The sequence below is a fragment of the Sus scrofa genome, chromosome 6, assembly GCF_000003025.6.
Source record: "Sus scrofa isolate TJ Tabasco breed Duroc chromosome 6, Sscrofa11.1, whole genome shotgun sequence".
Lineage (NCBI taxonomy): Eukaryota > Metazoa > Chordata > Mammalia > Artiodactyla > Suidae > Sus > Sus scrofa.
The window spans coordinates 54,684,715-54,701,416 of NC_010448.4; the positions used below are offsets into that span (position 1 = coordinate 54,684,715).

Consider the following 16,702-nt stretch of genomic DNA (forward strand, 5'->3'; position numbering starts at 1 on the left):
GGGGGACCGGGCGGGGCCTAGGGGCGGACCACGTTAATAAGGGTACTGCATAAACATGAGCTCCAGCAAGAAGGGCTCCTTACTTGGGACACTTAGAGGCAGGCAAGACCTGGGAAAAGGAGGAGCTATGCTAATACGGATAGGAGTACGGCTGTCGCTGAGAAGGGGAATTCCGAATGGGGCGGGAACATGCTAATGAGAGAACTGTGCTCACCCCGAGCAGCGCCACGCGCTCTCGGCTGGCGGGCCGGGGGGGCGGAGCCATGCTAATAAGAGTTCTTATTCTCTTCGTAGACGGGTCCGGAAAATCGTTCGGGGTGGGACTATGTAAATGAGAAACCCTGTGTTGCAGCTAGCTTCTCAGGGTACCGTCCCCGAGGCCTTGTTCTAGTAGGCGGGGCTTGAGTCTTGCGCACGCGGCCGTATATAGGCGCGCTCTGAGGAAGGAGCGAGTCCTGAGGGGAAATTAACCTCTGTCCTGGGACCCAAGCCAAGCTCCCGACTCTGGCATCTGGGTTGGGTGATGGAGGCTCCGCCCGCTACGGGACCCAGGCTTCCGGTTCCCGCTGTCCCAGCCTAGCGGAAGACAGACTGGGAGGGGAGATGGGGCCCTGGAGGGGGGCCAGCGGGTAACCGGGAAGGGAGGGGCCGTGAGATCACTGCATTCCTAATTCATGAGCCAGCTCGCCCAAGCGGGGACGCCTGGGTTATGAAGGGTCTAGGGTCAGGATTTCCGAGTCTTGAAGGAGGAGAAAGCCCAGGACCCAGACCCCTGGGTCGCAAGGAGAGATTGTGACTGGAGGTTTGGACTCCTGGGTCCTGGAAGGAGGAGTTCTGGAGGTCCTTGCTTCTAGATTGCTGAGGGCCCGGACTCATCGGTCCGAGGGCTGAAGGAGCGGGGGGACCCAATATTCTGGATCCGAGGGAATTGGAATGGGGTACCCGAACCCCTGTGTTCGCGTAAGGCGTTTGAGACCAGGAATGGTCTGAGGGAGGCATGAAGGCCCGACTCCTGGATCTAAGAGGAAGGAGGGCTCGGACTTCTGAGGGAAATGTGAGTCCGGACCCCTCGGCTCTGAGAGGAATCGGATTTGGATTTTTCTGTTGTAAATGAGGAGGAAGCTGTAGGGCCGGGCTTCTTGGTTCTAAATTTAGAGAGAACTTGGGCATCAGGATTCTGGGATCCCCAGAATGTGGGCGGGGCAACTTCCAGCCAGTCCTGCTTCCCCCCCCCCCACGGCTCACTCCGCGGAACTACAACTCCCTTGCACCTGTCAGGCTGAGCGCTCTTTACGGCACTTCCTTTTCCGCTGCTCTTTCCGCGCGCGTGCAGGGCACTATGGGGCTTAATCGCGCGCTACCGCAACCCCGCCCACTTCACCCCTCATCCCCTCGCAGTCCCCGCGCGGCGGAGGCGACGCGCGGACTACGTCTCCCGGCGTACGTCGCGCGCACCCGGCCCATCTGCCCCGTTGACTGCTGGGAAACTGAGTCCGAAGCCTTCCCACCAGCCTTCACGGCACGGTGCTCGGTACTTGAAGTCCCGGCAAGCTCGGCGGCGTTTTAGCTCCTCCTTTCTCCTCCCTTTGCTCGCGAGCCCCGCCCCAGCCCGCCCCGCCCCGCGCCGGGGCCGGAGCCGCAGCCCGAGCGGCGGGGTAAGATGGCGGCGGCGGTCCGAGCGGCGGGGCTCGGGCCTATCGGGGTGGGCGGGGCGGAGTCGGGTCGCTACTTGTCCCGGGGTCCTCCCGACACGCCGCGGGGCCTGGAGGGCTTAGCGGGTCGGCCTTGGGCCCGGTAGCGGCGGCGGAGCCTGGCGCCGAGCGGGGGGCCTTCTCGAGGCCCCGGGACGGGTCTGGGGTGCCGGGGGGCATGGACCGGGCGTCTCCTAGAGGACTAGGGGCGTCCACAGGACCTGGACCGAGACTGAAGCCTGCCCTCCGTCATATAGCTGGCTTGGGTCATTTCTGTAGGCACTGTTGAATGTCTTTATAGGCTGACCCGAGGCTAGAGTCTGTTTGGAGGGTTCTGGGGCCATCTTGAGATCTTGAGATATGTCCCAGGGGTGAAGGAGGTCTGCAGGAGCTGGGGAGTATCTGCAGAGCCACCTATGGCTGGGGTATATCTCCTAGGGCTGAGCAGTGTGTACATGGGCTGACCTGAGAATGCGGCTCACCTACATGGGTCTAGGGCCATTTAGCCAGGCCATGGAAGAACAGTTCCAGCGCAAGGAAGTCTTTTATAGCCATTCAGAGGAGTGGGATGTACCCACTAAGGGAAGGAAGCAAATACTGAGATGTGCTGGGAGGCTTGGATGGGTCTCCAACTGTCTGGGGAGTGTCTAATCTGGGTGACAGGAGACTGGGGACAGTTAGAAGGACCTGGAACCATCTAGGTGGCTTTGAGTGTGACTGCAAGAGTGCAGGCTCTATGCCTGGAGCAAATTCGAATGCCTTTGGGGGCCAGATAATCGGCCAGGAGAGTAAGACAAAGGAACGTATTGGAAATTTTGCCCAGCTCAAATATACTTGCCCTTTAGAAAGTAATTCAAATGCAAAATGTTAAAAAATTCGGGGTGGCCTTGGGGCTTCAGAGAGAGTTAGTCCACCTTGGTCTGGGAAAGTCTAGAGGATCATCTAGACTTCGTCTCACGCCAGTGCTTTTGAAACGCTTTTGACCTTGATCCACAGTGAGAAATGCATTTGTACACTGAGACCCAACATACACCGTCCTATGTGTTAAACTAATACTCCAATCCTGTTAATTACTGTTTCCACTTACTTGGGATGTGTTGCGAAGCATCTTCTACTGTGTTCAATCTGCCTTTATAACAAGCTATTCGTGAAGCACTCAACTGCTATCAGACTGTAGTTTGGGAACCTGATCCAGAGGGACCTGGCAGGGTCTGCCGAGCCTTCTTGGGTCGAAGAGACACACCCTCTGCAAAGCATGGGGCTCGTCTAAATGCTCCAGGGGGGATCTTCCTACCCAGGAGGGTTTGGAGATCTGTGGGTCTGTACTCAGCACATCTTGATTAAGCTTCTGTGATGTGACAGACACAGTTCTCTGAAGCATGTGCTGCTTCCCACCCCCTACCCCCACCCCCACCCCAGAAGGCAGAGAGAGCAGCTCCAGGGCTGGGAACTGTCCAGAGGGCCTCTTCAGGGTGGGTTATGTCTGTGGCGGTTAGGGAAGGAGCTGCAGGCTCTTAGAGAGCTGGGCGGCTGCAGGGGAGAACTTTGCCATCAGCTTGCAAATCTGTGGTAGGAGGGAGGCCAGGACTGAGGTCTTTTTTTTTTCTTTGGTGGGGGCAGGTGTGCCCCCTAGGGGTGTGGGGAGCCAAGTGGGGAAAACCTGGGCACGAAAGCCTCATAGTAATAGTTACCCGGTCAGAGGTTAGCCCTGCTTTCATGTCACACAGCCTTTCTCGGAGTTAGCTGCTCCTATTGTGCCTGCTTCTAGATAAGCACCTCGAGCTGGGGGTTAGGGATTTTGAAGCTTGCTGGTGACTGTGGGACCAGATGATTGTTTTCAGAGGAGGAGAACTGACGGCTTCGGGGAAGCCTACAGCCCAAATAATTGCATTTCCTGAAGCCCCCATCAAGACCCCCATCAGTCTGAATGATCTTTCAGCTTCCCTGTCAGCCAAGAATTTCGGTGCCATCACAAAGCCTTCAGCCACGCTGAAGGCCACAGGAGGACACTCCCTTTGGCATCTGGTGGACAACAAACACTTCTGAAATCCGTGTTTTCGTTTTCAAAGCGGCACGCTGGTTTTGTAGATCAGCCTCCCGTAGCACCAGCATAGGTTCTGTGTTATCCAGACGTTTGGTTGGGGCCCCGCCATTGAAGAAAATCGATGCTTTAGCAAGTTGGAAGTTGCATGGTGTTTGAGGCGCCCCCAGCACACGGGCACACATCTCAGTTTGGGAAAGGTGGGTCTCTGAGCCTATGGGACGTGGTGTTTGAAATCACAGCTCAACAGAAAAAAAGTCTGGGCCTTGGGTTGGCTTCCATGAAGGCGGGCTCCCTTGTGCTCTTAAAATTTGTGGTGGGGAAGCTGTGGGAACTGGGGAGCAGGGTGTGGAGAGAGGCTGAGAAAGGAGTTCCCGTTGTGGCTCCATGGTAACAAACCTGACTAGTATCCTTGAGAATGCGGGTTTGATTCCTGGCTCCGCCCAGGGGGTCAGGGCTCCTGTGTGGCTGTGGCTGTGGCACAGGCCGGCAGCTATAGCTCCGATTGGACCCCTAGCCTGGGTACTTCATATGCTGCAGGTGAGGCCCTAAAAAGCCAAAAAAAAAAAAAAAAAAAGGCTGGGAAGGCCTCCTTTTGACCGAGGAGGCCACTGAAATTCAGACGTGGGAGGAGTTGCTCCAGTCACCCTGGTGTCCGTGCTGGGCCTGTCCCTTGTCCTGGGACTGGGATGACTGGAACGGAGGCCCCCGAGGGCTTCGTGTCCACTGTCTCCTGACGCTGCCCCGCCCTGCCCAGTGGCCTCGCCTCCACCCTCTCGCCCCGTCCACCTCCAGGTGACCATGGAGGAGGAAGATGAGTCTCGAGGGAAGACAGAGGAGTCAGGCGAGGATCGGGCTGACGGTCCGCCAGACAGAGACCCTGCACTTTCTCCTTCTGCGTTTATCTTGGTGAGGCTGCTGGACCCCTGGGGCCGCGGGCGGGAGGGGCCGGTTCCAGGGCCTTGACGCCTGGACCCTCAGCGGCAGTGGCGGCGGCGGCGGCAGCAGCAGTGGCGGTGGCAGTGGGGAGGGGTTGGGGGCCAGGACTCTTGGCCTGTCTGTAGAGTTGGAGTCCCGTTGCAGGGGTGTCCGGAACGGCTGTCTCCCAGCAGCAGAGCTTGTGACCTTTTGCATGCGTCCCCTGACTGCTCTTTCTTTCCACCCCCTTCACCCTCACCTTTCCTTCAGCGGGCCATTCAGCAGGCTGTGGGAAGTTCCCTGCAGGGGGATCTGCCAAATGATAAAGGTACGACGGGTTCCGGTTCCTCCTAGCACCCCCCCCCCCGCCCCCGGCCCTATCTCTGCATTCTTTTTCCTAATCTCATTCGTGGACGCTTTCCCGAGGCCTCCTGGGTGCACCACCCCAGCCCTGGCACAGGGAGCCCAAGATGGGTTGGACTCCGTGGCTGCCTCGGAGGCGCTCACAGTCTGATGGAGGGGAGACAGAGTCCCAGCACAGAGGTAGCCTAAGGCCCCGTGCGAGGGAAGGAGGCCCGGCTAGGCTAGTGTGGAGGGTGCTGGAGTCTGGGAAGGCTGCATCGAGGAGGTGACAGGCGACCTGTGTCTGAGTTGTCTGGAAAAGAGGAAAGCCGGCTGGGCAGGGTGGTGGCAGCGGGCGCACGAGAGTTGCCGGACTGCATTGGGGTTCTCTGGGGTCGGCACGTAGGGAGGCAGGATCACTCCGTGGGGACTGGGTCACAGCAAGGCTCCAGTGCCAGGCTGACTAGCCTGGACATCATCCTGAGGGCAGCTGGGAGGACACATGGGTGAGGGAGCTGGCGCCTCACAAGGGGGTTGGGGACGTCCTTCTGGGACTCAAGTTGGGAGACGGTTGGATGGAGGCGGGAGTAGGCAGGAGCTTGGTTCCCTGGTCGAGAGCTAGGCAGGCTTTCTCCTGTGCCCCTCGGGGTCTCTGCATCCAGCCCCCGTCTCCAATGCCACACGCACATCTCTCTCCAGATGGCTCTCGGTGTCATGGCCTTCGATGGAGGCGCTGCCGGAGCCCACGGTCAGAGCCCCGTTCCCAGGAATCAGGGGGGACTGACACGGCTACTGTGAGTAAGAAGAGGGGGCTAGGGACCTGGACTGCTGGAGCTGGGGCCGGAAGGTCCTTGGGGCCTGGATCGCTGAGATGCAGGGGAGGGAGGGGTCCCAGACTGCTGGGGCCGGGGTGCTGATCGGGGGCAGTGTGGGCGGGAGTCCTGGAGGCAGTCGGGAGGCGGGGTTGGTTAGGTGCTCGTGGTTTCTCAGGGCCGAAGATGCCCGGGTTACTGTGAGGTCAGGGCCTGGGGATGCGGCGTGTGTGGGTCGTCACATGAGCAGGGAGAGGCTAGAGCCCCTCCTGGCCGATTCCAGGTCTTGGACGTGGCTGCGGACGGCCTCCTCGCAGGGCTGGTGAGTGTCCTGGATCCCCCCGATACCTGGGTGCCCAGCCACCTGGACCTGCGGCCTGGCGAGTGAGTATTTGGGCAGCTGGAGTGGGACAGCCCTCCCCCGCCCCCCCGTGTGGGAGTCGGAAGCTCCTGTGAGGCTGACTCACCCCTTCTGTCTTGTAGAAGCGAGGACATGCTGGAGTTGGTGGCCGAGGTCCGAATTGGGGACAGGGATCCAATCCCTCTTCCTGTGCCCAGCCTGCTGCCCCGTCCCAGGGCCTGGAGGACAGGCAAAACGGGTATGTGGGGCCAGGGCAGCGTCGGGGCGGGTGGCCAGCGTCGACCTTGTGTGAGCATCAGCTGTTGCTGGTGGTCGTCGTGGTGACGGTTGTGTCGTCCAGACAAGCACTGTGCTGTGGTGTCTTCTATCCGACATCAGGAAAGGCTGGCTGTGCATGCAGATGCGTGTAAAGTAGAAGCGGTTCTGAAAGCTGCCGCGTGGGGGCCGTCGGCACATGTGAGACACTCAGTGTGTCCAGGGCTCTCGGAGCCCGTGTAACTGCGTTAGGAATTTGTCTCCCCGGGCTGGGGGACTCTTAGCATCGCTGCTTCCAGGAGGAGAGAAGTCCGGAGGAGGGAAGTCACTTGCTTCAGTGGCATAGTCAGTTGCTTAGTGGTGGTCCTGGGCCTTCTGGGTGTAAAGCCGGAGGTTTTGACGTCTGCAATGTGCACCTGCCACAGGGGGAGTCTGCTTTTGGCCCCACGTCCACTGGTAAGCCCCTGACCTCCGCAGAGGGTCTCAAACTTGAGCAGGCAGTGGAATCACCGGGAGGGCCTTGTTAATCCGCAGGTTGCCAGACCCATGCCCAGGGTTTCTGATTCAGCAGGTCTGGGGTTGGGCTCAGGAGTTTGCATTTCTAACTCAATCCCCAGTGATGCTGATGCCGGTCCCCCAGGACCCCGATGAGAACCCTGGGTTGAGACTCCCATTCTGCGTGCACACACGTACCTGGGGAGGCCTGGAAAGGAGAGGAAGGCATAGTAGCAGGTTGGCTACGAGCAGGTGTTCTGCCAGAGGCGGGCACACCCGCAGAGCCTTCTCACGTTTTCCTTGTCCTTTTCTCTTCTCGGAGATGCCAGGTGACTTACCCATCAGGCTTTGGGCACATGGCGCCTCAAGCCCACCCCTCTCTCCGGGGCCCACGTTCCCTGAAGTATTTTCATTTCTTTTAAAATCAGCAGACACAGGGAATAATAAGTAAATAAGTGGGGGACAGTGTTCCAATCAGACCTTTTTTTTTCTCTTGGCCTCACCTGTGCCATGTGGGCCAGGAATTGAACCCATGCCTCAGTTGCCACCTGCCTCACAGCTGCAGCAGCTTGGCATCCTTAACTCACTGCGACACAAGTAAACATCCCTGTTTTGTCTTTTTTTTTTTTTTTTTTCTGTTTAGGGCGGCACCTACAGCATATGGAAGTTTCTAGCCTAGGGATCAAATCAGAGCCGCAGCTGCCGGCCTATGCCACAGCCACAGCCACGCCACATCTGAGCTGCATCTGCCACCTACACCCCAGCTCACGGCAGTACTGGATCCTGAACCCACTGAGCAAGGCCAGGGATCAAACCTGCGTCCTCATGGATACCAGTTGGATTCATTACCGCTGAGCCACAATGGGAACTCCTCATGTTTTGTTTTCTTATTGCAAGTGTTTTTTTTTTTTTTTTTTTTTTTTTTTTTTTGGTTTTTGGAAAGTACAAAGAATGGAAGAAAAAGAAAAGAAACGTACCCATAGTCCCATCCTGCAAAAAAAACCGTTTATGAAGAAGCGAGTCTCCTTTGCCGACCGCCCCTGTCTGCAGACTGGTGTCTGCTTCAGGTTGTGGAGTGGACGGCAGCCACAGCCAGGACGGTCAGAGCTCCTGCTCACCCGGTCCTCGAGGTGCTGGGCTGGGTCTGGCTTGTTCCCAGCAGGAGGGTCTGGTCCCCTCGTCCCCAGGAGCCCTCAGCGGCTGCCGGGCTCCACAAGGGCTCCATGCACTGTTTCCCTGCGCTCCTCTGAGCACTTAGAAGGTGGGGATTTTTATCCCTTGTTCCCTGTTCTAGGCTTAGGGCCCTGAACTGTGCCTGCTGGGTGGCCAGGAAAGGTGTGTGGAATGAGTGAGCAACCCCCCACTTGACAGATGAGGAAACTGAGGCAGATAGCGGTTGAGTTATTTGCCCTGGGGCACGTCGAGGGTGAAGGCGGGCACCCGGGGTCCTGGTCAGGAATTGGCCCTGGCGCTGCCCCCTGGGCCCCAGGCTCCCCTGACCCCTTCCGTGTGACCGTGCCGGCGTCCTTGCTGGGGCCGGACCGTGGAAGTTACCTGTGGTTAAGAGAGTGGCCTCTGGACTCGGATGTGTGTGTCAGAACCTTGGCCCTGTCACCCGCCCCTGGTGCAGCCCGAGTTGCTTGTCTCCATGTGTGTGACTGTGGTGCTGAGACTGGGGGGTGCTTAGAAAGCGGGGTCTCAGAGGAGGGTGCGATACCTGGCCGTCCTGACCGGGTTTACCCCCTGATGTCGACCCCCCAGCCGGCTGCACCCTGGGGAAGGTGCCTTGGCCCTTTGCCTCGGTTTGCCCCCGGAACCTTGGGTCGCAGTGCCTATGGCATGGAGTTGTTCCTGTCCCACAGGTGGACACGGAAAGTTCTGGGAGCAGGGCCTGCTCGCGGGGTCAGTGCTGGGCGAGGGGGACAGTGGTCGGGTGCTGTCCTGCCTACGGCCCCCTCCGCCGCGCTGGGCCGGCCGCCGACCACCACCCTGTCTGCGCTCTTCCTTTGCAGTGTCTCCGCAGTCTCACTCTTCTCGACCCTCCTGTGCCCGCCACCTCCTCACCTTGGGCACCGGAGACGGGGGCCCTGCCCCGCCCCCCGCCCCCTCCTCGGCCTCCTCCTCCCCCTCCCCTTCCCCCTCGTCCTCCTCCCCTTCCCCGCCTCCCCCTCCACCACCCCCGGCGCCCCCGGCCCCTCCTGCACCCCGGTTTGATATCTATGACCCCTTCCACCCCACCGACGAGGCCTATTCCCCACCGCCTGCTCCGGAGCAAAAGTACGACCCCTTCGAGCCCACTGGCTCCAACCCCAGCTCATCAGCGGGGACCCCCTCGCCTGAAGAGGAGGAGGACGAGGAGGAAGAAGAGGAGGAGGAAGAGGAGGAGGAGGAGGAAGGCCTGTCCCAGAGCATCAGCCGCATCTCAGAGACCCTGGCGGGCATCTACGACGACAACAGCCTGAGCCAGGACTTCCCAGGTGACGAGAGCCCCGGCCGGGACCCCCAGCCCCTGCAGCCGCTTCCAGCCCTGGGAACACCGCCGCAGGCCGACTCCACCCGGGCTGACGGAGCCACGCGGCGGCGCGTATTCGTGGTGGGGCCCGAGGCCGAGGCCTGCCGGGAAGGCAAGGTCTCGGTGGAGGTGGTGACCGCCGGTGGGGCCGCCCTCCCGCCGGCCCTGCTGCTGCCTGGGGACTCAGAGATTGAGGAGGGCGAGATCGTGCAGCCCGAGGAGGAGCCCAGGATGACGCTCTCGCTCTTCCGGGCCGGCGGCCGCGCCGCGCGCCCTGCTTCCGCGGCCCAGGCCCCCGCTGCGGCCCAGCCGCCGCCGCCGCCGCCGCCGCCGCCGCCGCCCGCCCCGCGGGCCCCCGAGGGCGACGACTTCCTGTCCCTGCACGCCGAGTCCGACGGCGAGGGCGCCCTGCAGGTGGACCTGGGGGAGCCGGCGCCCGCCCCGCCCGCGGCCGACACGCGCTGGGGCAGCCTGGACCTGCGCCGCAAGATCCTGACCCAGCGGCGGGAGCGCTACCGCCAGCGTTCGCCCTCCCCGGCCCCCAACGCTGCCAATGCCGCCCCCGCCGGCCCGCCCACCCGCAAGAAGTCCCGGCGGGAGCGCAAGCGGAGCGGCGGCGGCGGCGAGGCCAAGGAGGCTGCCTTGTCCTCCGCCGGCGCGCAGCCCGCCCCGCCGGCCGCCGCCGCCCCCTGGGACTCCAAGAAGCACCGCTCGCGGGACCGCAAGCCCAGCTCCCACACGTCGTCGTCCGCCCGCCGCCGCTCCCGCTCCCGCTCTGCCCGCCGCCGCTCCCGCAGCACCGACCGGCGCCGCGGGGGCAGCCGCAGATCGCGATCCCGGGAGAAGCGGCGGCGGCGGCGGCGCTCCGCCTCCCCGCCCCCGGCCACCTCCTCGTCGTCGTCCTCCAGGCGCGAGCGGCACCGCGGCAAGCATAGGGATGGCGGCGGCAGCAAGAAGAAGAAGAAGCGGTCGCGGTCCCGCGGCGAGAAGCGGTCCGGGGACAGCGAGAAGGCCCCTGCCCCGGCCCAGCCGCCCTCCGGCTCCACCTCCTTGGGCGGGGAGCGCGACAGCCGCCGCCGGGGGGCCGTGCCGCCCTCCATCCAGGACCTCACGGACCACGACCTCTTCGCCATCAAGCGGACCATCACCGTGGGCCGGCCGGACAAGCCCGACCCGCGAGGCGCCTCCCCGGCCCCGGCCTCGTCACCCAAGCGCGAGGTCCTGTACGACTCGGAGGGGCTGAGCGCTGAGGAGCGGGGCGGCAAGGGCAGCGAGAAGGACCGGCGCCGCTCCGGGGCCGCCTCCTCCTCCTCTTCGTCCCGGGAGAAGGGATCTCGGCGGAAGGCGCTGGACGGGGGGGAGCGGGACAGGGACAGAGAGAGGGACAGGGACAGGTCATCCAAGAAAGCTCGGCCCCCCAAGGACTTGGCGCCCTCATCAGGGCCCCAGCCAAAGCCGGCAGTCAGCAGTGGCTCCGGCTCCTCGTCCTCGTCTTCGTCCTCGTCCTCCCGGAAGGTGAAGCTCCAGTCCAAGGTGGCGGTGCTGATCCGCGAGGGGGTCAGCAGCACCACGCCGGCCAAGGAGGCCGCGTCTGCCAGCCTGGGCTCCATTGGAGTCAAGTTCAGCCGAGACCGAGAGAGCCGCTCCCCCTTCCTCAAGCCGGACGAGCGGGCCCCTGCTGAGGTGGCCAAAACAGCTCAGGGCAGCACCAAGCCCAAAAAGACCAAGGTCAAGGCCAAGGCTGGGGCCAAGAAAGCCAAGGGGACCAAGGGAAAAACCAAGCCATCCAAGACCAGGAAGAAGATCCGCAGCGGGGGCAGCAGCGGGGCAGCAGCGGCCCGGTGACGCTGAAGAAGTCCAAGGCGGATAGCTGCAGCCAGGCAGCCGGAGCCAAGGGGGCCGAGGAGACCTCCTGGTCGGGGGAGGAGCGGGCGGCCAAGGCCCCTAGCACCCCGCCCCCCAAGGCAGCCCCTCCACCCCCTGCGCTCACGCCCGACTCGCAGACTGTGGACAGCAGCTGCAAGACACCCGAGGTCTCCTTCCTGCCAGAAGAGGCCACCGAGGAGGCTGGGGTCCGAGGTGGGGCGGAGGAGGAGGAGGAGGAAGAGGAGGAGGAGGAGGAGGAGGAGCAGCAGCCGGCCACCACCACGGCCACCAGCACGGCTGCGGCCGCTCCGAGCACTGCCCCTAGTGCGGGGTCCACCGCGGGTGACTCAGGGGCAGAGGATGGGCCAGCTCCCCGTGTCTCCCAGCTGCCCACACTGCCCCCACCCATGCCCTGGAACCTGCCCGCTGGTGTGGACTGCACTACCAGTGGCGTCCTGGCCTGTGAGTGTCCCCTGGGGGGGCCGGGGCAGACGGGGGCAGACGGACGGGATCAGGGAGGAGAATGCCACATGGGGACAAACTTGGAGGTAGTGGAGACGCCTTGGAAGGGGTGGGTATCTAGTGACCAGGATTTGAAGGGCCACGGGTGGGTCAGGGCCAACGGGGTCTGTCCAGAAGGTTCCATGATGCCTGGACACGCGGGAAGAGAGCATGGCAGGTGGGAGCGGGGTGGCCGGTCCGTTCAGCACGGACGGGGGTGGGGCACGAGTCCTGGGGTCCGCCTGCAAGTGGACTGGGATAGACTTGGCGGAGGGCTGGGTGAGAATAGAGGGTGGCAGGAGCCCCTAAGACTGTCTGTGAGGAGAGAGGGCAAGGCCAGCTCCAGGGAAGCTGGGGACACACTCATCACAGTGCGACCCTGGCACACAGCCCCCCACTGCCACCACCCCCCTCCGCTGCATCTTGAGTCCTGACATCCCGAGTGGGGGCACTTCCCTCAGTGGCTGGGGCTCCCTCTTCCCAGTTCCGAGCCTGAGACCTTATGGCCTGTCCCGGGGCCCAGGGGCCCAGGGTGGGAGGCGGCAGCGTGTGGCTGGGCTTGCTTCGCCCGCCTCGCGTCAATTCCCGATCTCCTTGTCATCCCCACTTCTCCTGCAGTGACTGCACTTCTCTTCAAGATGGAAGAAGCCAACCTGGCAAGCCGAGCAAAGGCCCAGGAGCTGATCCAGGCCACCAACCAGGTGGGCTCCCCTGGGGAAGAGTCCCCGCAGCCCCTTCTCTTGTCCCTTGCTCCGGGTCAGGAGAGGAACTTCAACTCCCAGCAGGCTTTGGGGCAAGGTATCGATCGGCCGGAAGAGGGGCCTGTTGCCTCTGGGACTGTTGGGAAACCATGGTGGGAATAGGGGCGCCTGTTCCCTCGTCCTTCCACCTCCCTCTGTTCATCCTCCAAACGTTCCCCGCAGATCCTCAGCCACAGGAAGCCGCCCTCAAGTCTGGGGGTGACTCCGGCTCCTGTGCCCACGTCTCTGGGTCTGCCCCCTGGCCCCTCCAGCTACCTGCTCCCCGGCAGCCTCCCCCTGGGGGGCTGTGGCTCTACCCCTCCCACCCCCACCGGCCTGGCTGCAGCGGCTGACAAGAGAGAGGGCAGCAGCAGCTCCGAGGGACGTGGGGACACAGACAAGGTGAACTGGGCTTGGGAGAGGCGGGTTGATGCTGACGGTTTGCAGAGAACGCAGGCAGGGGCCCGAGAAGACTAGCAGAGACTAAAGCCAGCCAGTGAGAACTTAGATAAAGGCCAAGTCATTGGCGTTCCTATCGTGGCCGAGCGGAAATGAATCCAACTGGGAACCATGAGGTTGCGGGTTCAATCCCTAGCCTCGCTCAGTGGGTTAAGGAGCCATTGTTGCCATGAGCTGTGGTGTAGGTCGCAGACACGGTTCGGATCCCGCGTTGCTGTGGCTGCGGCGGTAGGTCGGCAGCTGCTGCTCCTATTCATCCCCTAGCCTGGAAACCTCCATGTGCCGCCAGTGTGGCCCTGGGGGAGAAAAAATGAAGTCATTATGTTGCAAGGAAGTAAACTGCCACTTGATCGGATGATTGGGAAAGGGTGCTAGGCAGATTTTTAGAGAATTTCAGACAGGGGTTGGGTCGGGGCAAGGGTGCGGGGGGGAGATGGATGTGGATATCAGTACACACGTAGGAAGTTCCTTTGTGGTGTAGCAGGTTAAGGATCCATTGTTGCCACAACCGTGGCACAGGTCACAGTGCTGTGCGGGTTCGATCCCTGGCCCGGGAACTTCCACATGCCTCCGGTGCACCCAACAAAACAAAACAAGGAGTTCCGTTGTGGCTCAGTGATGAGCGAACCCAACCAGCACCCATGAGGACCCGGGTTCAATCCCTGGCCTCGCTTATTGGGTTAGGATCCAGTGTTGCCACGAGCTGTGGTGTAGGTTGCAAATGCAGCTTGGATCCCACATTGCTGTGGCTGTGGTGTAGGCTGGCAGCTGTAGCTCTGATTGGACCCCTAGTTTGGGAACCTCCGTATGTCATGGGTGCGGCCCTGAAGAAACAAAGAGACCAAACGAAACCAAACACCCCACACGTGTTTATACACACACACACCATGGTCTTGTCAGGTTCCCGGGAGCAGATCAAGCATCTGTTTCTGGACAGAGGGAGGAAGAACGGGTGCCGGGCACATGGGTTTATTCCGCCACCACGTCGGGCTCTTCCTCCCAGGGCTCAGGGCTCTTTGCCTCTCGCTGGGGTCTGCGTGCAGGCCACCGTGCTCCTCAGCCGGTCACCGGGTGCTGGCGCCACTCACCCTTTACACACCCCAGGGCCAGCGCCAGCAGGAAAGCAGAGTCATCCCCCGTGTTCTAAGCCCACGTGAGAAGCAGGTGGGGATACAGCTTTGCCGGGCGCCTGTCCCTGGCATGTGCCATGGGCTGCAGGACAGGGCCAGTTGGGGCCCCATGCCGACCAGCAGGTCCCTGTTCCGCCACTGAGGCTGCCCGGGTCTGTTCTCTGCTGTTGTCCTCTGTGGCCACACGTGAGACAGGTGTGGGGCACCACCCCTTGCTCTCGGCCTCTTCTCTTTGGAAACCCACTCCTGGGGGGCCAGAGGGCTTCAGGACCCCAGAGGAGCCCCCTGTGCAGCTCAGCTTCCCTGACAGCTGGCATTATCATCTCATGGGGGATGTTGGCCTCGAAGTCTGGGGTGTCCTGCCCTTCCCGGGCCTCAGTTCTCCTGCCCCCATCTTCCCTGGGACAGTGAGGAATAGCCCCCTGACTCAGGTCCATCTCCCTGCCAGACTCTAAGGGCAGGGGACACAGGATCCTGGTCATGGATGCCTGGGGACCGCCAAGGGTCTAGCCTGGAGGAGATGCGAGTGACATGGAGAGACCCAGGCCTGGCCTGTGGTCTGGGGTGACTGCAGCAAGGGGGGCACAGGGCAGATACTGAGCAGGACTTCTACCTCCGGGAGAACTCTGAGTGGGCGGAGGCAGGGGTGTTGCAGGACCTCACCTGACCTTTGCGGTCCCTTGTTCCCACCTCGTCACCGCCCTCTCCAGTACCTGAAGAAGCTGCACACGCAGGAGCGGGCGGTGGAGGAGGTGAAGCTGGCCATCAAGCCGTATTACCAGAAGAAGGATATCACCAAGGACGAGTACAAGGACATCCTGAGGAAGGCCGTCCACAAGGTGGGGCCCCGGGGACACAGAAGCGCAAGGTGGGGCGGAGCTGGTGGCCCCGCAGACAGACAAACAGGGTCGGGGAGACAGGGCAGGTGGGTGAGATCCGTCTGGAAGGTGAGGCGGGCCCAGGATTTCCTCAAGCCCAGCCAGGCCTCTTCTGCTGGCATCGCGGGGACAAGTAGGGACGCCGGCCTTGACCTGGGGAGAAGCGGCGCCCATCCCAGTCCCCGGCCGCGCTCGGTAGTCTGGGTTCAGGGGCTCCGGGGGCTGGTGGTGACCGCAGCCGCGCCTCGCCCCCCAGATCTGCCACAGCAAAAGTGGGGAGATCAACCCGGTGAAGGTGAGCAACCTGGTGCGCGCCTACGTCCAACGCTACCGCTACTTCCGCAAGCACGGCCGCAAGCCGGGGGACCCCCCGGGACCCCCACGGCCGCCCAAGGAGCCAGGACCGCCTGACAAGGGTGGCCCGGGCCTGCCCCTGCCCCTCTCTGAGACCCCAACCGCCCCTTTCCGCCTTCCCCTCTTTGGAATTCTGGACGTATTTATGGCCCCGCCTCCCCACTTCCCTCCCCCATCAGTGGGATGATTGGGGGGGGTCGCTGTGGGAAAGAGGAGAGCCCCCTGCCCAGCCCCTTGCGTCTCCTGCAGCCCGGCTGTCCCCATCGCCCTGCCCTTCTGTTCGTGCCCCTCCCCCAATTTCATTAAAATTTCATGAAATGTTACCCCCCGAGCCCCCCGATTTTTAGCCTTCTTTTGAGTCCAGTTTGGGAAGGGGTTGGGGAGGAGACTTGGCCCGAGTGGGAGGGTGGTGCGGGGAGAGCAGACTGTGACCTGGGAAAGGGCGTGCCTCTCCCCAGGCTTGTTTCCTTGTCTCTGAGGTGGGTGTCCTGAGGATTAAGTCAGACCCAGGTGAAGCCCTTAGAAACGACCTGGTTCATAGTGAGCCTTTGCCGTAAGAGTGGCGATGGTGGCGGGAAGGGCTCCCTGGGCCCTCCCTGATCAGTGTCTTCCTGACTCTGGGCACCCGGGTGCCATCCGTCTGCCATGGAACTGCCCCCCGAAGCAGGATCTTTATCCTCCACCAAGCTGGACTCTTTACTGCTCAGTCGCATGAGGCTGGGATGATCTGACTCCCTGAGGTGGGGTGGGAGCAGCCGGGGCCGCGTGGTGAGTCAGGGCCATGCTGGCCTCCATTGTTCCCCGTTACCCAGATCCCAGGCGCCGTGGGGAGGGGCTGGGTTTCTGGTTGGGGTCGGGCCCAGAGCTCCTTTATAGCTGCCCCTCGCAGGCCCATGCAGAGGGGAGTCCACAGCCCCAGAAAGAGGAGGACTTGCTGGAGTTCCCACTGTAGTGCAGGGGGTTGAGACTCTGACTGCAGTGGCCTGGGTTGCTGCAGAGGGGCGGGTTCGCTCCCCAGCCCCACACTGTGGGTGAGCGTATCTGGTGCTGCAGTGTAGGGCGCAGCTGCGGCTCGGATTCAGTCCCTGGCCTGGGAATTTCCACAGGCCATGGGTGTGGCCATTAAAAAGAGAGAGAGAAGGACTTGTCTGAAGTCACCTGGCAGGAGTTGGAAGGCGCCCCGAGGTCCCTGACAGACAGGACGTTTAGGCAAAAGGCCCTCTACGGACCAGATGTTGGCCTGAACGGTTTATAGGCAAGATGGGGGTTCCAGAGGACGCCCCCAGGCCGCCCTCAAAGAGCGGCGGCTCTGAGTCAGACCTGGATCCCGGCCTATCTCCTGTTTCC

The 16,702-nt window shown here is 62.2% G+C and overlaps 1 protein-coding gene across 1 annotated transcript; it reads left to right on the forward strand.

Annotated features, from left to right (window-relative positions):
- Positions 623-15,686, forward strand: SCAF1 (SR-related CTD associated factor 1). Its single transcript, XM_003127346.5, is given in 12 exon segments — positions 623-1,054; positions 4,528-4,641; positions 4,921-4,978; positions 5,692-5,786; positions 6,088-6,188; positions 6,288-6,403; positions 8,928-11,249; positions 11,252-11,755; positions 12,413-12,495; positions 12,718-12,936; positions 14,834-14,962; positions 15,258-15,686. Coding segments are annotated over 12 exon segments (4,083 nt in total). The 5' UTR covers positions 623-997; the 3' UTR covers positions 15,543-15,686.